The following is a 23327-nucleotide window of genomic DNA, read 5'->3' on the forward strand; positions in this document are numbered from 1 at the left end:
GTGCAGCTTGCTCAAGCTAAAAAGGAAATTTCTTTGTTGAAGACTGAAAGAGCTGTCTTTCGTACTTGTGCTGGGGATGTCAAGGATATGATTACCAATATTCTTGGTGCTCATGATCCTATCCTTACTCTCACTATCAGACATCATCTGACATCGAAACTTCTTCCTGCCCTTGCAATGTTACACGAGATGAAGGGTGTTTCAGAGAGATTCATTGCTCCAAAACAAGGGGGAGAAGGTGCTCATCAACCGAAGGTTAAAACAGAAACCGAATCTGCTCAACCGAAAGTCAAAGTTACAACCGAACTGAAGGGTAATGAAGCTTCAGGTTCTGGTTCTCAAGCTAAGAAGAAGGAGATTGATGATGACAGTAATGACGAATCTGATGAGACTATTGCTGAGGCCCTTAAATGAAAGAAGAGAGATAAAGAGTTGGATGAAACCTTGAGGGTTGCAAGGGAAGCAGATGAGGGGGAAAGGAGGAACAAGGAAGAAGAAGAAGCCTTAAACTGCAAGAAGGCCTTGTTTCCCCTGTGGACAAAAGAGGCACTTATCAATCAAGCTATAAAGTTTCCAAGTGTTTACTGGTTGGAACCTGTTGCTTCATTTGATTGTGACAATTCTAAGGACTCACAGTTCGACATGCCGATAACACGAAAGGCATTCACGTTTCATTGTTTCGACTCGAGTGCTGAAGTTCCTTTCCCTCATCCAAAAGTTGATCGTGAACTTATCGACTTTTATTTGAAGTATGGTCAACCGCAGTACTTAACATGGAGCGCACAGAAGATAGTTACTGTCAAGGTACTAAAACCTACGCCTGCTGGGATGTTCATAAATGTTAATTTTAAAATCACACGAGGATCAGCAAACTCGGTGTCGATTATTTCCCTGGCAAACCTTCCAAATCTAAATCCTCATGACTGGATCCTATTGTTTAACATTATGCTCACCAATCCGAAGGAATATGAGCCGATACTGGATCACTTGAAGAGGATGTTGGCTTCTTACATCCATAAGGTTGCAGCTATGGATCAGGAGATAGCGAAAGTAATGAACAAGAAACCGACTATCAAGCCAACACCGAAACCAGGAGATGTGAACAAAATGAAGATGGGCCAAATCGATTCTACACATCTTACTGTGATGTTTACAAAAGGTGAAGCCCACAGATTTCTATTCGCTCTTGTTGATAAATATATGTTTTCAACAGACTGCTTGGAGCACATTATCAACATTATTCATCGGTGCAAGCAGAACTCAGAAACAGACAAGAAGAACTTCACAGACATGCTTCGGTGGTACATAATGTTTCGTCATCATCTGTTGGCTATGATACTGAAGGTGTTCAAGACAATCAAGAAGTCTTCTACAGCTCAACCAAAGTAAGCTTTCAGCTCCATTGACGCAAAGGGGGAGATTGTTGGGTCTTATTGTGTTGCGTCATGGGCTTGTGTTTTGTTTCCGGATTGGGCCTGTCCATCCGTGATTATCTAGTAGGGTTAGACTATATATAGTGCATGCATGTATGCATTAGTTAACATTCGTGAATATTGTCGTTTATTGTTTTTGTAACCCTAAACACCTCTACAGTCGAAGTTCTTAATCGAGCTCTTCTGAGGTGTTAAAGCATTAATCATACGACACATTCAAAGCCATTCTTGTGTTCATAATTACGTTCTTAATTGTTTGTCTGCATAGAATCTATCGATCGTAATTGAACTTTGTTTCAACAATAAGTCATCCTGAACTGATCATAACAAGGAGGTAAACAATGTAGGATAATGTCAATAGCCAAGTCTTCGTCAAAGTTGACATTCAACTTTATCAAGCGGTCCACATATATTTGCATCTTTTGCAAATGGGTCGTGATGGACTCTCCATCCTTAATTTTTGTTGTTATCATGGAGGGAATGATCTCATACCTTTCTTGTCGAGCACTCTGATGATACCTTTCCATCAAGTCTTGGTGCATCTCGTAAGGCCAGAAGTCCTCGTAGGACTTCTGAAGCTCAGCAGTCATAGTGGCTACCATGATGCACGACACCTTTGTTGCGTCCTTCTCATGAGCCCTATACTCAGCCAGTTGCTCAGGAGTAGCAGTTTCTTCATTAATTTCCTTTAGCTCTTTATCGAGGACATATTCCTTTTCCTCGTATTGAATGGACATGCGAATGTTTCGAATTCAGTCGTTGAAATTCGACCCATCGAAAATGACCCTCCCACATAAGTTCATGAGGGAGAAAGAGCCAGAAGAGTTTGAGTTTGAAGCGTTGTTTGAAATAGACATCTGAAAAAGAAGAACAAGTTTTATTAGATATAAATTCCTTAATATAACACCCAAATGAAATATTAAGGTTAGGACCCGAAGACAATAATTCAGAATTAAGAAAAGGTATGTCGCAATCTAATTGTAAATTATTTGAAGGGAGGTAAATGACGATTTACCAATTTTACCACCACAAACTAAAATTTAAAAGAATTAAGTTTTATGAAATTCCTAGTTCCTTGAGATTCATTGAACTTTTCAATGGCATGTTTAATCTCGATTGTGCCCTTCAATTTTGTGAATGGGATAGCGATGATCACACATAAGGTCTGAATAACCACGCAAATATGTGTGGTACTCTCGATGTCATTTATCACCTAATTAATGTGCCAGTTAACCATACACGCTCCATTGATCTATGATAATTCTCAAACTACCCTTTTCCACCCTTGTTAGTCCATATTAGTGTGCCGGTTAGCCACGCATGCTCCACTAACGACTTGGCAAGGTGCAAAGTGCAATTTCATGGAATAGCACCATTTTTCACATTTTTCCTAAAGTAACTAAGATTGGGAATTTTTGAAAAACATTTAGTTACTTTTATAATTATCATTAAACTTATTAATGATAATTAATTTCCTATCCTATCAATTCGGCTAACGACCCTCCACTAATCAAGGAAGCGGTGAGTGAGAGTGGACACCCATTCAATCGCCATTTTTATAGGCAATTTCATTATACCCCCTTATAGACCATGTCACACCCCAAAACCGGAACGGCGGAAACGTTCGGGGGTGGAGGACGTCATGTAAAGTATCATAACAGTGCAAAGTAGTAAACAAGCAACAACATCATCCATTGCATTAAAAGTAAAGTTTTAATACATGAGTGTTCTTTCATAGTAATAAGACACCAAAATATGTAATCAAAATAAAAGACGAGTCTTGACTGTGCTCCGTCTTCTCAAAACCTGGTCATCGTACCTGTCTACTGGTGACCTGAGAATACAAGTTATTTTGAAAGTGTAGATCAGCATAAAGCTGGTGAATTCATAAGTATTATGGTGTCATTGATTTGAAAGGCTGTTATGAAAGACTTGTAAATATTTGATGAAACATTTAGTATAAGTGCAAAAACCCTAGAAAATCCCATAGTTCCTACTAGTATAAAAGGTAGTCTTCTACCAAGACCTGAATGCTTTGAAAGTTGCATTTCTATATCAATGAAAGTTTTTCCCATGTGTGACTATTATTATAAATATATAGTCTACCTCATCGTTTATGTGAATGTGTCACAACATAAAAGTAAAAGGGAAATTATATAATCATTTAAGTATTATCCTTTGGTACTAGGATAAACACGGCATAGTAATTGCCGAATAGTATTAACCGTAGACATCCGTCGATGTGCATTTTCCCTCTGTAGCTAACAGCTGGGTGTAGAATGGTTAGTCCCGTACATATATAATAGTATCTACACATATAATATGTAATAGTATCTCATAATATAGTATCTATGTAATAGTATCCATGTAAAAGTATCCGTGTAATAGTATCTCTTCATATTGTATGTAATGTATTAGTATAGACTCATGCATGAACTGACTCTTGTGTAATTCCTTGTAATAGGAATAGTAGTTTGTATCCCCTAAACTATACCTATAATAGTTTACTGGAATGTAAATTGAATGGCCAAGTAGGTTTATACACCCTTGCCACACAAGACTGTTGGAACTGAAGAAAGAATGAAAGCTCTCATATCAATACATATGTATATGAAACATAAGTGTATAGATATGGTTTTTAACAATAAGTTGAAAGAGGTTTTGTAAAACATTTAAGAGTTTTGAACAATAAATAATGATGACTTGATGTCAGTTTATAAAATAATTCAAAAGTAAATCATTTGATAACAAAGTATAAAACAACCGAAAACTATTGTATTTATCACATTTTGAAGTATGTGAAATCAGTTGGTTGAAAACACAGTTATAAATCACATGTGATCGATTCTATAACTTCATGTTTTGTACTTGTATTCCCCCCATGAAAGCATTTAAAATCATTTTAAAGATTGATTAAGGGGTATGAACTCGCCTGTAGTGGTTGGTTGTGGATGAACTGAATGATGTAGGATCCTAAGTGTCAAGTGAAGACTTGTACACACACAATGATCCTAGTTAACATATAATCGCACATATGTATCCAATTAGTCATAAAACAACTAATTAACCAAGTTTAAGACATCCCAAGACATGTAAAACACTTCATTTAAGTGCTATAACTCATAAGGATTGCATCTAAGGATGGTAGGACCTTGCTATTGAGTTTGGGGTTCAAGGGTAAACTCCCTTGGAGTTTACGGTGTTGTGACCATAACTCCTTGGGTTGACGGTCGTAAACCCATGAGTTTACGGCCGTAAACTCATGTTTCTTGGCCATTTTGTGTTTTGAAGCCTTAAAGATCACAAGAAGCATTCCTACTTCATGTTTAAGCCTTAGGAAGAGATTAGGGCACCATTTCACTCCTTTAGGGAGTTTACGGTCCTTGGACCATTTATCTTTGGGTTTATGGCCGTAAACCCAAATGATTTATGGTCTTTTGATATTTTCAAGTACTAAACACTTTAAAGAAGGGGTCTAGACTAGTTTCCAAGGCTTAGAAGCAACTAGGGCACACTTTGGCACCCTTAATAGGGTTTACGGTCCAAGAACCTCTTGGACCTTAAACACCTTGATCTTGTGTTTCTTGGGTGTTTTCTTGATGTTTAGAAGTGTAACAAGCTTTATAATACACTATGGTAGGAGTACTTACTAGGTAGAAGCTTGAAAAGGTGCTAAAAGTCCAAGAACACTAGTGTGTGTTCTTGGTGTTCTTGGTGAAACTTGAAGATCTACACTTTTGGAATGATTTCACGGATGGAATCATGTTAGATCACTAGATTAGGGTAGATATCAACTTATTAGGGCTAGAAACACTTACAAGTTGAAGATCTTGAAGAATTGTTGGATGATACTTGAGAGAGAATTTGGTTTTGGATCTTGAAAATGTGAAAAGTGGTAAAATATGACTAAGTGTCATATTTATACCCCCTTTTAGGGTTTACAGCCGTAAACACCCTTGTTTAGGCCGTAAACGCCAAACTCTTGGAGTTTTGGGACATTATTGTTGCACAATAAACCCTAGGGCATCCTCTCTCCTGTTATCTCCTGAAGTACTAATCTTAAAACACTCAAACTTATTCCAAAAAGCTTGAAAGTTAGCAGAAACAGTTGTGACTTCTATTGAAGTGAATGGTTGTACAGAATAGAAATTTCGGGTTGTCACAGACCAGCTTCGTGAATGAGGCCTACTAACGGTAAGACTGAATCGTCTTATACATATATATATATATATATATATATATATATATATATATATATATATATATATATATATATATATATATAAGTATTAAGCTTTTAATATTATAATAGTATAAGGGTTGAATTTTAAACTTTTAAAACTCTAAGGTTTAGAATTTAAATATTTCAAAATCAAAACCTTTAATCAAATTTTAAATTCCAAAACTTGAGGGAAAATTTTGAAACTTTTCAAAAACTCTTAGATCAAATTTGAAAACAATTAAACTAATCATATAATTCATCTTTATCGCAAAATTTGACCTAATCTAATATCATATGGCAAGATATTTCAAATTAAATTCACAAATAATTAACTTATCACATAATCAAGTAATTATCTTAAAATTGACAATTATCTTTCAATTGGATGAGGATAATCATTACCTTATCAGAAAAACGAATTTTATCAGTTAAAACAGTTTATGGTAATGACCCTGATCCAATTCTGGCCAAAATCTCGAAAAATCTGCCAACAGACGAGCCAACTCGTTGAGCCAGGGCATGGACTGGTCGAGTTGGCCCAACTCGTCGAGTCCTACTATGGACTCGTCGAGTTCATCATGCAGAGTGCATATTTCGATTTTCTTCAGCTTTTAACAGTTAATCAATGCATCAATATAACACAAACACCCTAAGCTCTGATACCATTGATGGGTTTTGAGCACTATAAAAATCCTATGGTGCACATACAACCCTAATGCTTTGGATCTAGGTTTTCTCAAGTTATACATGCAAATAATCATCCAAAGCATAAACCCTAATTCTAGCATACAATTTTCGAAATTGTATACATAAAAACAAAGTTAGATGAATACCTCTTTGTTGTAGCTTGTAGATCTTTGCTTTCAAGGGATTACTACCTCAAGTGTGGTACCTCTAATAAGTCAAAAACACCAAGAGCAATGGAGGATTATGAGAGAGTGGCTAGGAGACACAAAAATCGGCTAGGGTTTCTTCTTAGAAGCATAGGCTGATTTGGGTGTGCTAGGGGTTCTATTTATAGTGTGGGATCCTTAGGGTTTTGAATTGGAAACCCTAATCCACTTGCTTAGGCCTTAAGCAATCCAATAACCCATATGATAGGCCCTTGGACGAAATCTTCATGGACCCACACATAGATTTCGTCCATCCCTAATCAATATGGATCATTAGCCCAAACTATAAGTATTACTGATTTACCTAATCAGTCCCCGTTAATTTAATCAGTCTCTTTTGATCACTAAATTAATTCCAAATTAATTCTTGATCAATACCAATTAAATAATATGATTTCTTACTTAATATATTATTCTTATAATATATTAAAAAATCATAAATAACCTCTTTCTCAAATATCCATCCTATCAAATCGCTATGGAGAAGGCAACCCAAAAGGACCATGCTACTATCGAGTAAAGTACATACCAATTATAGTTATGGGCTTAGACACCTAATCCAACAGTATTGAGTAGAGAGCTGAGATTCAGAGTCGGACCTTATCAGTTTTGTGCAGTTTGTGAGGTGAGTTTTCATCACTATACTTTCAGGTCGAAGGCACCAAGGCCGGCCCATTGGTTTGATAACATGATATTCGTTGATATGTTGAGTATGGAATATATATGCATGCTAGTTTTGATATGCTATTCTGGTAGATCTGTAGGACTACCTGTGATATTGTCTGTTTACCTGTGTATGTTATTATTTGTTATATGTCGACATATTATGTGGGTTGCGTTGAGGTTGTACTGCTCCATGCGGTAGCCAACAAACCCTGGAGGTAGCTATATATTAGCTGAGGGTCAGGGAGGGCATGCCAGACTCATACTGAGTGCTCATGATAATTCCAGATACGAGCTGATGGCGGGGAAGGGCATGCCAGACTCGTTCTAAGGGCTTAGTAGTATTTAGTCTGAGGACTCATCTGGTCGGGGAGCAAGCCAGACATAAGTTGTGGGCCGAGGGCAAGCCAGACTTATGCTGTGGGCTCAGGGGTAATATAATCATTTAGTTGTGGACCCATTACATGCTATTATTGTAGATGTGCTATTGGTTGTATATTGGTACTTTGGGGGAACTCACCAGGCTTTGGGCTTACAGTTTTGGACTATGTTTCAGGTACCTCAGAGGATCGCGGGAAGGCGAAGGCATGATCGTGCACCTCCTCATGTTTTGTTTTATGATTTTGGGAAGACTCTGATATTAAACATGTTTTGAAAACTCTTTTGTAAACAATGATGATCTATGGGTTGTTTTAAAAGTTTAAATTTTTCATGAGTTTTTTGGACGTTACAATTATCCTTGGATGATAGTTACGAAGTTGGGTAACTACTAGAAGGAAATAATATTATTTTATTCCTTTTAGGATTATCTAGGGTTTCCAAGTTGCACTATATAAGGATCCTTATATCTAGCAATTTCGGCCATGTATTCTAGATCTAAGGATAGCCGAAATTCTAATCTCTATCCTCTCTCTTCAAGTGACCTTGTTTGGTAGGGTTTGGTTGTGAACCATTAGAGGCACAACACTTGTGGTGCTAGCTTCCCAATAAAAGAAGAAAGGATTTTTGATTTTTTACTACAACAATAAAAAAGGTATGTAATTTTTATTTTGTTTGTTAATTTCGAAAATACCTAGGGTTCATAGGTTTCTTCTTTTTCAATAGAATGTTACTAAAATAATGTTATAACATAGATCTAATAGGTTGCATGTACCCTTAAGTGTTAATGATTTATCCGCGTTATTGCACGTAAAACCCATTATGTTGGGTTGGGCCCATTAGCATGATTGGGTTGGGTCTATTTATATGTATGTTGGGTTGTACCCATTTGCAAGATTGTGGCTGGGCCTATTTGTATGTACGTTGGGCTGGGACCATTTGTATGGTATGTGGTATTTTGGGGACCTCACTAAGCTTTGTGCTTATGGTTTGTGGTTTTAAAATTTTTCAGGTACTTCCAGTTCCAAAGGGAATGGCCCGACTTGACTACACCGTATTCCCTCGAGATTTTTCCGCACCGATGATTGTTATTTTTACCCTTACGATTATGATACATTTTTACTATGATTGGTAGAGACACATTATCTATGATTTGGAAGTTTTTATCAGTATTTTTGGAATGTTATATCATGAGAAAAAATAAGCATAAATTAACACAAACATGCAAGAAAGATAAGAGAAAGGGAATCAATCAGAGGATGGCTTTGTACACAAAGAATGAGCTTTTATTGATATAAACCAACAACCTTTTACATCATATTTACATACATATATAAAGTGGCAGAGCCAACTAGTAAGAAGTGGGGTCCAAGCCCCCCAAATAGGTTTACATCCATTATATTACCAGATATACCCTTAAACAATTTTTCTTTTACTAAGAAACCCCCTCCATGGGACCCACTCTTACAAGAAAAGTCCCTATTCACTACAAGAAAAAAGGGTGTTAGCGGCGACAAAAATCGCTTCTATTGCTCATCAAAGTCGTCACTAATACCTTTCACGGCGACACGTCGCCGCTATTGAGTCGCCGCTACTGCCCTGTCGCCGCTAATGTTACGAGTCGCCACTAATGCTCTAGTCGCCGGTAATGCCCTTTGTCGCCGCTATTGCCTTTTTTATTTTTTTTTAAAAGCATCCATTTTCGGGTGTCCAAAAAACGATACATAATAACGTTAAATATAGAAAAACGACTACATCACATCCACGCTTTATAATACCGTACATACACCAATGTAAATAACAAAATTCTTATAAATTTTTGTCATACTACAATCTCTAATAAAATATAAAACTAATACGACATGTCATCGTCCCCACCACCCTCGTTCCCTCCTATAAGTTCCACAGTAGACTCCGGATTGTTGGACACTGATCAAAGATTCTCTAACTACATAATAAATAACAACATATAAACTATTAACATAAACCAAACTAAAAATTACCAAATGATAAGAAAACTTCCAATTACCAATTTATCTATATATCAACGGGAAATCTGCGAAAAAGTCCCAAAGTTTTGCCCCAGTTTATGATTTAGTCCCAAATTAAATTTCACTTCTGAAAAAGGACAGATTACCGGCTATTACACTCAGTTTAGCCCTAAGAACCGGTAACCCTTATAATAGCCGGTTATCCCAGCTCACTGTCCTTATCACCCTCCATTAACCTCCCCGTCATCCACTCCTCCTCTGTAAAAACCCTTTCTTACCCTCCATCGAAACAAAACTCTACCAAAATGGCATCTTCAAGCTCAGTGGGAAGTAGGAGCAATATCCGATCACGAAGGCAAGCATTAAGGGCAACATGCTTTTGTGAAGACCTCGCTGGTAAGTGGACATCATGGAGGCCAACAAACCCTGACAGGAGGTTCATCGGCTGCCCTAATTTCCGGGTAAGTATCCCTTAAACCTCTTTAATTACATCTCAAATCTCTTCCAATTAGGTTTTATTTCCTATATAACAGGATGAGGAAAAAGATTGCAAGTATTTTGCTTGGGTCGATCCCCCATTACCAAACAACTAGTACAGAAACTTGTTGATGGAGTTTCACAACAATGACATTCAAGTACACAATGAGTTTGCCGAAGAATTTGTGGAAGAAGCTGTGGATTTTCACAACAATGGCATTCAAGAGGTTCCTGTACAAGTTGAAGGTGAAAAATGGAAGATTGGGTTTTTTTTTTGTGTTTGTTGGTGATTGTGTGGATTATGTTGAAGTAGTTTTAAGTTGTTGTAAAACTTTTAAATGACAGTTGGATGTAAGTTGTATGTTGTTGAATGAAAAATGGTTTTATGGATACCTACTGTTTGAGCAATGTACAATTGTAAGTGTATGATGTGAGCAAATGAAGGATGTTTTTCAATATAACATAATGAACAAAATGGATGTAAGTTATACATCAATAAAACATACCAAAATCAGCCAAAGTGTTTACAAAAGAAAGGGCATATCCCTATTAACAAATTTACCAAAAAGGGCTTCCTAACAAATTTGCCCAAATAGCCCATATAACTGCTTAAATCCTAACCAATCTAAAGTCCCAAAGTGTTAACAATGCAGCCATATTGTATATTGTTTACAAAAGAAAGGGCATATTAACAAATTTACCAAAAAGGGCTTCCTAACAAATTTGCCCAAGTAGCCCATATAATTGCTTAAATCCTAACCAATCTAATCCAAAGTAAGAGGTTTTTCTGGAGCCATTCCTATTCCTTTCTTGTCAATCACAATTTTCTTCAACATGTTTTCAGTGATCCTTTCAGAAGTTTTTCTTGTTCTAACCCTGACTTGAGTTCTAACCCTAACTTGAGTATCATTAACTCCCTCTTCATCATCCTCAGCTCCATCTTCATCATTGTCCTCCTGTGATTCTTCAACTCCATCTTCATAGTCACTCTCCTCCTTGTTTTCACCATTGTCCTCCTGTGTTTCTGGTACATGTTCACTCACAAAAGGCACATCCTTGCATGGGAAAGAATACAAGTTAGTTATGTTATTGAAAAATAAAATTCATTGTCAATGTTATAATATATACCTTTGCAGCTTGTTTGGATTGGTGAAGCAAAGCATCAAATCCTTTTATTTGTGATTGGGTGATATTAAGACATAAAAGGATCTCTGCTTCACTATATTTTGACTCTCTAAGGTAACTCAAATCACTCAGTATTTGATCCAGATCAGCCATATCAAGACCATCACCTTCATCATCAATGTTAACATCTGCTTCCTGTGTTTCAGATACATGTTCACTGTCAACAGTAGGTGCTGTTTGGGTGACAAATTGACTCTCAACATTAGGTGTTGTTTGGGTGACAAATTGAGTCTCAATCCCAGGTTCTTTTTTCCCAGAACTTTCACCTTCTTCATAAACACTGGTAGACCCTCTTCCACCACTTCTACCCCCTCTTCCACCACCTCTTCCACCACCTCTTCCACCTCTTCTACCACCTCTTCCACCATCTCTCCCAAGTCTAGTGCAATTGGTCAATTCTGGATTCAACCTTGGCCTTCCTATTTTCTTCTTAGGCTTTGGTATTGGTTTGACTGAGGGATTCTTACAAGACACTTTGTTGTGCCCCATTTGCATACAATTCTGACATTGGACAATTCTACCCTTAGAGGAGACTTGGGAAAACCTGTCTTTATGCTCAGAGACATGCCTTTTCCTTTTCATACAAGGCCTTCCTGGCATCCTTCTTTCAATAGGTGGTAGTGGTTTGGTGTAAGGTGTTGGTTCCCACATATTACTGCCATTAACAGGAAGGATGTTAGACTCATAAGTAGCTAAGAACTTGTCCTTACCAAACCATGTGCTGATGAATCTAGCTGGATCCTATTGTGTGTAAATTATGGTTGCTTGGGCATAGACACAGGGGATCCCAGATAACTCCCAAAGTCTGCATGTACAGTACATCCCCTCTAAGTTCACTCCATATGAGTGGAAGCCATTTCTCACTTCAAAAGCATTCAAACCACTAGGATGAACATACTAACTCCTGCAAACACACTAACAATTTTAATTAGTATACATATTGAGTCTCAATACTAAACTCATACATTGTCTTAATTTTATAATACTTACTTGATATCAAAAGCAAACTCATCCATTTTCTTAATAGGTCCTGGAAACACATTATTCACCCATTTACGTGCTTCTTGCTTCAAGTTAAATAACCTTTCCCACATATATAGTCTAATCTCCTCAAGCATGGCCAACAAAGGCTTCTTTCTGGCATCAAGTATAATGGCATTAAAACACTCTGCCATTCCATTTTCAACAGCCTCACATGCCATTCCACCTTTAAAAAATTCCCTGCACCAAGATTTAGGCTCCCTTGCCATCAAATGATCATAAGCAGCAGGATTGACTTCTCTGATCTTCTCCATATTCAATTTGAAGTCTCCTTCAACAGTTGACTTGGCAACTGTCCAAAACATATTATTGAACTCTATACCACTGAAGACCTTTCTGAAATTTGCATACACATGTCTTGCATATTCTCTTTGCTCCACATGTGGCAATACAACCTTTACAGCTTCCAAAAGACCCTATCAATTACATTAAAAAAATTCATTACTAACTGCTTGATCCATGTATAAATGAAATGAAAAAAAGGAGATATTTGAAAACATTACCTTGTCTTGATCAGAAATAACACACAAATCCAAGCCTCCTTGTAATTCCAGGTCATCATGTAATAGTTCCAAGAACCATTGCCAGTTGGGCTTGTTCTCAATTTTAACTACTGCCGAAGCAATGGGATACACATGGTTACTTGCATCCCTCCCTACGGCAGTGTGACAACCCAACATTTCTATTCTGTACAACCATTCACTTCAATAGGAGTCAAAATTGTTTCTGCTAATTTTCAAGCTTTTTTTGGAATAAGTTTGAGTATTTTAAGATTAGTACTTTAGGAGATAACAGGAGAGAGGATGCCCTAGGGTTTATTGTGCAACAATATTATTCCAAAACTCCAAGAGTTTGAAGTTTACGGCCTAAACAAAGGTGTTTATGACCGTAAACCCTAAAAGAGGGTATAAATATGACACTTCGTCATTATTTATCAATTTTCACATTTTCAAGATCCAAAATCTCAATTCTCTCTCAAGTATCATCGACTTTTCTTCTTGATCTTCAACATTGTAAGTGTTTCTAGCCCTAAAAAGTTGATATCTTACTTAATCTAGTGATCTAACATGATTCCATCCGTGAAATCATTCCAAAAGTGTAGATCTTCAAATTTCACCAAGAACACACACTAGTGTTCTTGGACTTTTAGCACCTTTTCAAGCTTCTACCTAGTAAGTACTTCTATCCTAGAGTATTATAGAGCTTGTTACACTTTTAAACATCAAGAAAACACCCAAGAAACACAAGATCAAGGTGTTTACGGTCCAAGGTGTTCTTGGACCGTCAACCCTATTAAGGGTGCCAAAGTGTGCCCTAGTTCCTTCTAAGCCTTGGAAACTAGCCTAGATCCCTTCCTTAATGTGTTTAGGACTTGAAAACATCAAAATACCATAAACCATTTGGGTTTACGGCCGTAAACCCAAAGGGAAATGGTCCAAGGACCGTAAACTCCTAAAAAGGAGTGAAATGGTGCCCTACTCTCTTCCTGAGGCTTAAACATGAAGTAGGAATGCTTCTTGTGATCTTTAAGGCTTCAAAACGCAAAATGGTCAAGAAACATGAGTTTACGGCCGTAAACTCATGGGTTTACGACCGTAAACTCAATGAGTTATGGTCACAAAACCGTAAACTCAATTAAAAGGGTTCCCTTGAACCCTAAACTCAATAGCAATGTCCTACAACACTTAGATGCAATCCTTAGGACTTATATGTTGGATTAATGTCTAAGTCCATAACTATATTTGGTATGTACTTGACCCGACCCGGCATGGTCCATTTGGGTTGCACTTCACCGACACAATTTATATGGATAGTCTTTTGAGAATAGTATATTTATGATTTATATTAATATATTATAAGTTCTAATATATTAATATGGAATCATATTATTTAATTAGTATTGATCAAGAATTAATTTAGAATTAATTAAGTGATCAAAAAGAACTAATTAAATATAGACTCTTATATATATGGAATGGGCCAAGTTCATTTAGGTTGGGCTAAGCTTTCATGGATGGTCCATGGAGCTTTTAACCCATGGATCCTATGTAAATGAAAGGTCATGGGTATTAGGGTTTACATGGATGTAACCCTAATCCTCCATAATATATAAAGGGGTCCTTGGCTCACAAAATTGGCACAAGTGTGTGAAAATAAGAGTGGGCCGATTTTAGTGTGCATACATATTCTCTCAAGTTCTTCCAAGGTGTTTTGGTGATTTGTGATTCCATTTGAGGCTTCCACACAATTGGGGCTAAGCTCTTAAAGCTTGAAGAAATCAAGCACCAACAAAGAGGTATGTATTTCTACTAGATTTTATATTACATGTACTTTATATTATGCTAGTTAGAACAATACCATGAAAAATTGATATTTGCATGTATAATAGAGAAAACATAGATCCAAGGTATTTAGGGTTGCATGTACACCATAGGTGTGTTAGAATGCTCAAAACCCAATAGTGGTATCAGAGCCATGGGTTGTTTTTTATTATATTTGATGCAAATGTATTTTTTTTTCAAGTTGAAGGAAAAAAAAAGGAAAAAAAAAACATGACGTTTGTCAAATTTTAAGATAATTACTTGTTTTGTGAAAAACGAATTATTTGTAAAATTTGAATCATTTGTTATATGAGTTGAATTAGGTCAAATTTAGTAAAAGATAAAATGATATGATTATTTTATTAGTTTTAAAAGTTTGATCTACATGTTTTAAGGAGTTACATATTTTGTTATAAAATTTTGGAGCTTAAAAGTTTTTTTTTTTAAAGTTGTGATCTTAAGGGTTTTTAAAACTTCCATAAGTTATGGATATGAAAGTTTTTTTTTAAAAAAAAAATTGATTCAAAGTTTTTATGGAGTTACAAAATTTGGTGTTAATGTTTTAAAGAATTCCATAACTTGTTCTTAAGTTATGGAACATGGAAAGTTTCATCATAAAACACCATTAATTCCATATGTTATGGAATCCAAAGGTTTTCAAGAATTACAAAACTTGCCCTCAAGTTTTGGAATTTGAGAAAAGTTTTTTATGAAAAAAAGAATTGAATTCTAAAACTCTTGGGTTCATAACTTAAACAATTAATTAAATGGTTTTAATTTTGAGTTTAATAATTGGAATTATGATGTTTTGTTGAATAGTTCAAATTAACTCTTATGGACTTTATTAATAGTTAATTAAAGCGTTTAATTAAAAGAGTATTATTAATCCATAAATATATGGTTTGAGTTTAATTAAATTAAATGTCTAGTTTAATTAATAGATTAAACCACCAAGTATTTTAAATGTCTAAAATACACCCTTATACTATTATAATATTAAAAGTTTAATATATTATATGTATAAGAGCAAGTCGTCTTACCATTAGTAGGCCTCATTCACGAAGTCGGTCTATAAGGGGGGTATAAGGTTACTGCCTATGAAATGGTAGTTTAATGGGTGTCCACTCTCACTCACCGCTTCCTTGACCGGTGGAGGGTCGTTAGCCGAACAGGTAGGACAAGGACTATAATTCTCCCTTCATTATAAGTATAATGATAAATACTAAGTAACTAAACACTTATAAATTCCCAATCTTAGTTACTTAGGAAAATGTGAATAAGGTGCTAATCCATGAAATTACACTTTGCACTTTTTTTAAGCTGTTAGTGGAGCGTGTGTGGTTAACCGTCACACTAACCTGGACTTAACAAGGTAGGCAAAGGGTAACTTAATGTTTATCATAGTATCGTTGGAGCATGTGTGGTTAACCGACACATCGATTGAGGGGTAAATATTAAGGGTACCAAGTATATTTGCATGGTAACTTCACACCTTGTTTTGTGATCCTCGGCATCCCAGTCACAAAACCTGAAGGGCACACTCGAGATTGAAACATGCCATTGAAAAGTTCAATGAATCTCAAAAGAATCTAGGAGTTTCAAAACCAATTAAAACCTAATAATACATTTCGTTTATCTTGGTGGAAATTGGTGAATCGTCATTCGCCTACCTTCAAATATTTTATAGCTTGGATTACGGCATCCCTCTTCCAAGTTATAAAATAGTTTGTTGGGTCCTAGCCTTAATATATCATATTGGGTGTTATATTAAGGACTTAAATCAACTTTGCGTGAATTTCTCCCATTGTTGATGTCTGGTTTAGACAACAATGATCTTCCCAAACCAAGCTTTCCTAATGAATATGACTTCCCGAGTTTGGCTCATGGAAGTCATACTTCTCTTCCTCCACCTCCTCCAATCATTCTCCCTAACCCACAAGTTCAAGGTCACTCAAGCCCTAATGACAAGCAAGGTCTATATGTGATCACATCTTAGAGATGAAGTCACATATTGACAAGCCGGGAGAGTTGGGTGTCAAAGTCTTGAGAAAGTTGGATGTTCAATCACTTTCTAAGTCATATAGTGAGTTCCTTTGGGACTACTATGAAACAGACTATGACATGAACCTTAATGATCATATCTATTTGCTTCGTGCTGCTGAATCAGCAATGATTTGGAACGATAGTAAAGCAAATTTGATTAGAAGATCAACATCCCAAAAACTTTATGGACAGTGACAATGGTGACACTAGAAATCCAGAAAAAGCATTCTCTTCCCAATGGAAAGGGATTGGCCATAGTCAACCCGGTTGACCAAATGGTAAAGAGAAAGGCTAAGTCTGAGATAGTCCCATTACCAAAGGGTCCATATGTTTATTTTGCCAAAGGAAGGGGCGTTGATTGCAAAGCTGTCAAATTTACCTAAGGATGTTAAAGTCAATAAGGTGTTTTATATGTCCTATGATGTCTTAACTTTGTTAATTAGTTGTTTAAAGACTAATTGGATACATATATGTGATATTATATGTTAACTAGGATCATCGTGTGTGTACAAGTCTTCACTTGACACCTAGCATCCTATACATTCCGTTCATCCAAACCACTCACTACAGGTGAGTTCATACCCCTTAATTAACCTTTTAAATGCTTTTATGGGGGGGGGATACAAGTTGAACTATTATAGTTATTATATCAAACACATGTGATTAATAACTACCAAACAAGTGGATTTCGTACTTTTCAAACTGTGTTATCAAACTGTTTTACTTCAAACTATTTTACAAACTCTTTTACTTATCAAATACTTTTATTAAACTCTTTTAACTTATATTCTGTGTGTCTATATGGATATAATTATATAAGTAGGATTGAAAGGACTTAGGACTGATAGCTCACCTTACTTCCTGTTCCTTGTTCGGTTGTGGACTTAGGGTATTCGGATTATTGTCCGAAGGTCGTTTGAATCCTAGGTATATATCATGTATATGTGTATAGATATAAAAGGTTACTTCTTTCATTCAGTTCAATGCCTTTGGGTAGGAAAGGTATACAAACATGTTCATATAAACAAACAACATTACTAGTAAACTATAATAGGTATAGTTTAGGAAGATACTATTACTAGAACAATGAAACATACAATGAGTCAGTTCATTCATGAGTAATACATAGTGATGAGAAACAAACATAATACATAGTGATGAGAAACAAACATAATACATAGTGATGAGAAACAAACATAATATACAGTGATGAGAAACAAAACATACAAGCTAAACAAAGAAAGAACACACAATACAGCTAGCACATACATATACATTACTTACAGTTATGTGAGCCACTTAACGGGGGCATGGCACTACCTGTCATGACCCGTTTTGTATCCAAAATCTCCTTAATTGGGGAGCGTATGAGTTTGTGTATAGATATATACTGGATTGACTATCCTACACCTTGCTACTCGCTACAGTGGGACTTGCAAGTCTACGGGTGCCAAACGCCATTTCTTACGACGTCTTACATCGTCGATTTACTATAGAGTCGGTAGCAGGATACAGGCCGATCACATGGTACTTTAATTAACAAATAGTTTAAAGTAATTAGTACAGCAGTAGTTACTTAATACAACACTACAGTACTATTTCATTTTCCGTTTACATTTACTTTGTGACATTCACACAATAAACAATAATGTAAAAACTATATTTTTGGTTAATAATAGTCAGATTTGGGAAAATACACACTCTTACAAGAGACACACACACATATACTAGATGCCTTGGTAGAAGGCTACTTTTAGTAGGAAACATAGGGTTTTGTAGGAGAGTTCAAACAATTACAAACTTTTACAAAACTATTACATTACAGACTTACAAACACTTTCATACAAATACAGACACTAATATACTTATGATCTCACCAGCTTTAAAGCTGATAAACTCTTTCAAAATAACTTGTATTCTTAGGTCACCAGTAGACAGGTACCGGTGCCAGGTTCTGAGAAGATGGAGCTTGTTCAAGACTCATCTTTTATTTTTGATGTATATTTTTGGTGTTTATATAACTTGACAGAACACACTTGTATGAAATTATATTATTAATGCAATGGATGATGTTGTTGCTTGTTTACTACTTTGCATTGTTGTGATACTGAACATGACGTCCTCCACCCCCGAACGTTTCCGCCGTTCCGGTCTTGGGGTGCGACAGGCAGTTAGCAGCTCACCTTTACATTGTCCTTTCAAAAAACTCCCATCAAGCCCTATAACTCTTCGACAACCAACTTTCCATCCTTCTTTGATAGCCTTAAAACATGTATACATTCTATGGAAAGTAGTAGTGTTATCAGGGTTTACAGTGACAGATATTTGAATTGTACTCCCTAGATTGGACCTCATCAGTTCATGTCCATAATCCCAAACTTTTGCATAGTGATCACTCAACTTTCCATCTATTAAAGAAATTGCCCTACACTTTGCTCTATAACATTTTGACCATGAAACCTTGCAATGGAACCTGCTTTGAATAATAGCTTGCATTTCCTTACATTTCAGATTTGGTTTCCTAATCATCTCCTTCAGAAACTGCCTAGCTATCCATGTGGGATCCATAAGATTAGCACTACGGAAATTCCTAACACAGGTATGTTGCTCAACCATTTTTTTGATTTGGAATGATCTTTCAGTGCTCATCCATGAGGCCCTTACAACAAAGGGACATTGAAATTTCTCAGGGTCACTTGCACATACAGCCACGAGCCTTACACTATCACATTTCTTGAACCTAATTGGATAACCCCTACTTATAGAGTAATTTGTCAAAAAAAGCTTTAGTTGGTGTGGTGATTCATACGTCTCTCCAAGAACTGGCTTCATATTGTTCCATTTCACCTTCGGATCATGGGTTGAGTATTGAAACTTCAATTTGTCTTCATCGTCACCTTCACTATCACTCTGCTTCTCATGCGGTGCTTCATCTTCTGACATTCCTTCAAAATCATTTAGGTTTATCTCAGGTAAGGTGCATTCGTCAAGTGCTTCGTCTGTGAGAGTATTTAGGAACTCATCTTTGCATCGACTTCTTTGTTTGTTTTTGAAAAACTCAACCAATTCCACGTCAATGGTATCGAAGTCATCTACTGTCTCCATTATCACTACAAAACAAAAATTAATCAAATATTATAAGGGAAACATGATATTGGAGGACCACGTGGATTTTCTTACCTTTGATTCTTCTCAGGTAACGTTTTGCTTCAATGGAGGGTAAGAAAGGGTTTTTACAGAGGAGGAGTAGATGACGGGGAGGTTACTGAAGGGTGATAAGGATGAGCCAGCTGGGGTAACCGGCTATTATATGGATTACCGGTTCCTAGGGATAAACTGAGTGTAATAGCCGGTAATCTGGCCTTTTTCATAAGTGAAATTTAATTTAGGACTAAATCATAAACTGGGCCAAAATTTTGGGACTTTTTCGTAGATTTCCCTATATCAACAAACTATCAGATTAACAAACCATAGTACATTGTTATTTATTGCACTTAAAACATAAACATAATTAGAAACACAATTACCAAATCAACATGCATTTATTGATACCAAAGTCTACTGCTATTTTTCAACTATGGAAAAAAAACCAAAGTACATTGCTATTTCTTGCAACCTACTTTATTTGTTTTCTTTTATTTTTCGTTTTTACAATCCAGATTCTTTTTTTTTTTTACATTCTCCATACTAGCATCTTACTTTATATGTTTTTTCTTCAATAATAGGATCCAACAATAATAAAATTCTCAATACATATGTCAAATACACAATACCATCATACTTATACAAAAAACACATGTTTTCACATACATACATATATAATAACATCAAAGACACATACTTTCACATATACATACCACATATACACAAACTACACACATATTCTCAATGCATACATCAAATACACAATCACATCCTACTTATACAAAAAATAGATTTTCATATACATACAAAATAACATATTACTTATACAAAATACATAAATTTTTACACACATACACCAAATTCACATATACATATAACAAATACACATATATATACCGTATATACATCAAATACACATATTTTTGCAATTCGCAACTACACACATATACTACATTTACACCAAATAACCATATTTTTGCAATTAATATCCAAAATCAGTAAATAGAACCTGTGGTGGCCAAGAATCAGTAGTTGGTGTAGTGGTGGTGGTTGTTGATGCCGGTGACAGCAACAGTCGGCGATAGTGGCGGTGACCAGAGAGGAAAAAACCTTTTTGAAAACAAAAATGCAATTAATCACAAATTCTTACAGAAATCGACATTAAAATAGAAAGAAAGGTGGAGATGAGGAAGGAAAAACAAACCTTGGAGAAGGAAATCAACAGCATCAACAGCACCGTTGGCCGGAGAGGGGATGTTTCTGTGACAATTGGCAAGTTGGAAATGAGGAGAGTCAAAAGATATGTTGGATAGGTAAAATCACATTGTAACCTGGTTACACTAGATAACCATTTATGACAACTGGAAAAATCTATACCAAGTTAGGTCTAAACTTCAATCATGTGCCAGTGAATTCATAATGTAATCGTCTTAAGGGGGAGATAAATGTAACGCCCGCAGATTCGGGCTAGTCAATTTAGAGACAATAAGCGTCAAACATGACTTTTTGATAGAGGATTATTTAGAATAAATAATCTTATCTAAGTTTTAGTATATTTCACAAGGTTTCCGTACATTTTAAGAACGCCGAAATCCGAGTTATAAAGAAGAAGTTATGACCTGTCGAAGTTTCACGACAAAATGTGCACGACACCGGGAATCGTAAAAAGTAAGTTTACGATAGATTACTTTTTAGCCTTAATGATCTAAATGAAAGTTGTAGAGTACGGCTCCATCTACGCGTGGATATAAAGAACGTCAAAAAGGAACTCCTATGCAAAAGTTATGACCTTCCGAAGATACAGCTGTCTGAGAGCATGACGCGTGTCAGAAACCCTAATTTAACTGAACTCACGACGTAAACATCATTTCTCATGATGTGACGAGTCAAAACGCCACTTTTCAAGCCTATAAGACACATGGAAAGTCTACGTAAAAGGCTCACGGCGTGAGCCTCAATTCTCACGACGTGAGGAGTCATCCGGACACCTTTCGGAGCTAGAAACGCACGTGGCAAAGCTACGGGATGATCAGGACCAAACTCACGACGTGAGCCATGCATGCTCACGACGTGAGAGTCAAAATCTCTCACTATAAATAGAATACGAAGCATTCCGGATTTGGTTGCTAATTCTCAACCTCTTTCATCTCTTATACTGCCTCTAGCCACTCTGAACTACCACGAAGTCCAGGGAACCTACCCAACACCTGAAGAACGTCCCGAAGCGCCTGAAATCTTGAAGAAAAGAATCTTTATAGTCGAAAATATGCCCGTGTAACGCCCAATTTTCAGCAATAAAGTCTTTCGTAGAAACGAAACGCTTCCCGAATCACCACTCGTCAAGTGAGTTCATACCCCCATATTTTTTTCAAGCTTTTTTGAATTTTTTTAGGGGGGGGGGGGGAATACAAGTAAAACACAAGAAATTGTATGTTTTAAAATATAATTTACTTATTATGTTTTTCTTATCATCAATCTGTATTTAAAACGCGAAACTTGTTAAAACATGGAAATAAACTTATAACTATAATAGGTATAGTTTATGGATCATATGAGCTATTTTACAAAGTCCAGGTTAAAACAAGGAAATAAACTTTTAAATTATAATAAGTATAGTTTATGGAACAAATGGATTGTTTTACAAATTACTTGTTATTTATAAAAAAGGTTATCGCATTATTACTTGTAAATTCGTTGAAGCTATTTGTGAGACACGTGTTCGTGTACTTACCTAAGTACCAAAGGAAGTCTAACCTTATTAACCAGAGTCTCCTGTAGGGATTGACAATGCCGCACCCTGACTGTTAGCTACAGTTTGACCAACAGGTTTGCGGGTGACAAACGTTATTTTTGATATTAACAAACGATTCATGTCATATCAGGTTATCCATCATATTAGTATGGTTATAAGAACTCAGAAGGAGAAAACAACGATATATTTACGTAGTAATATACTTTTTCTTAAAGAATCTAAAGGGATATTAACTATGTGATTACTCAGTATATATAATAGGGTTAGATAAAATTGAAGTCTGGTAGACAGTGGAATGTTTGATTTCCGCCTTACTTCCTGTTCCTTGTTTGGTTGTGGGCTTATGGAAGATTCACCCATTCAACTGTCTGTTCGATATCGGTTATATACAACTTGTATGTATTAAGTGATCATAGGAGGGTAGTATTGTCGCATCAAGTTTTCATGGCAAACAAATCTTTAACTAGTTAACTTATAAACAAAACTAGATATCATTAAAGTAAGTATATTAATTATATTTGTGCTTTTCGGTCATAGAAAAATTAAGACTACAAATCGGTTTTATAGAAAATATAATATTTTCTATGATAAATATCGTTATTTTGAAGGTAAACAGTTTCAATTTAACTTTCTGAAAACTATAACAATTATTACTGAAAACAATGTTTTACAATAGAGTAAGTGGAACTAGGAACATATTTACAAAAGGTTCAACACTTATTTACAAACTAGTATAACATAATGGACCTTAAATGGTTAATTCTATAATTCCTTAGTTTATACA

General features: G+C 35.9%; 1 protein-coding gene across 1 annotated transcript; it reads right to left on the bottom strand.

The window, feature by feature from the left end:
• Positions 1-12139: 12139 nt before the first annotated feature.
• On the bottom strand, positions 12140-19752 carry LOC145131309 (uncharacterized). Its single transcript, XM_079066021.1, has 4 exons — positions 18926-19752; positions 12787-12970; positions 12233-12699; positions 12140-12146 (listed from the first exon to the last, which is right to left on the bottom strand). Exons 1-4 carry the CDS (start codon positions 19750-19752, stop codon positions 12140-12142), a joined length of 1485 nt encoding a protein of 494 aa, XP_078922147.1.
• Between the last annotated feature and the right edge of the window lie 3575 nt (positions 19753-23327).

This window comes from Lactuca virosa, chromosome 1, assembly GCF_052849685.1.
Source record: "Lactuca virosa cultivar CGN04683 chromosome 1, Lactuca_virosa_CGN04683_v6, whole genome shotgun sequence".
NCBI lineage: Eukaryota > Viridiplantae > Streptophyta > Magnoliopsida > Asterales > Asteraceae > Lactuca > Lactuca virosa.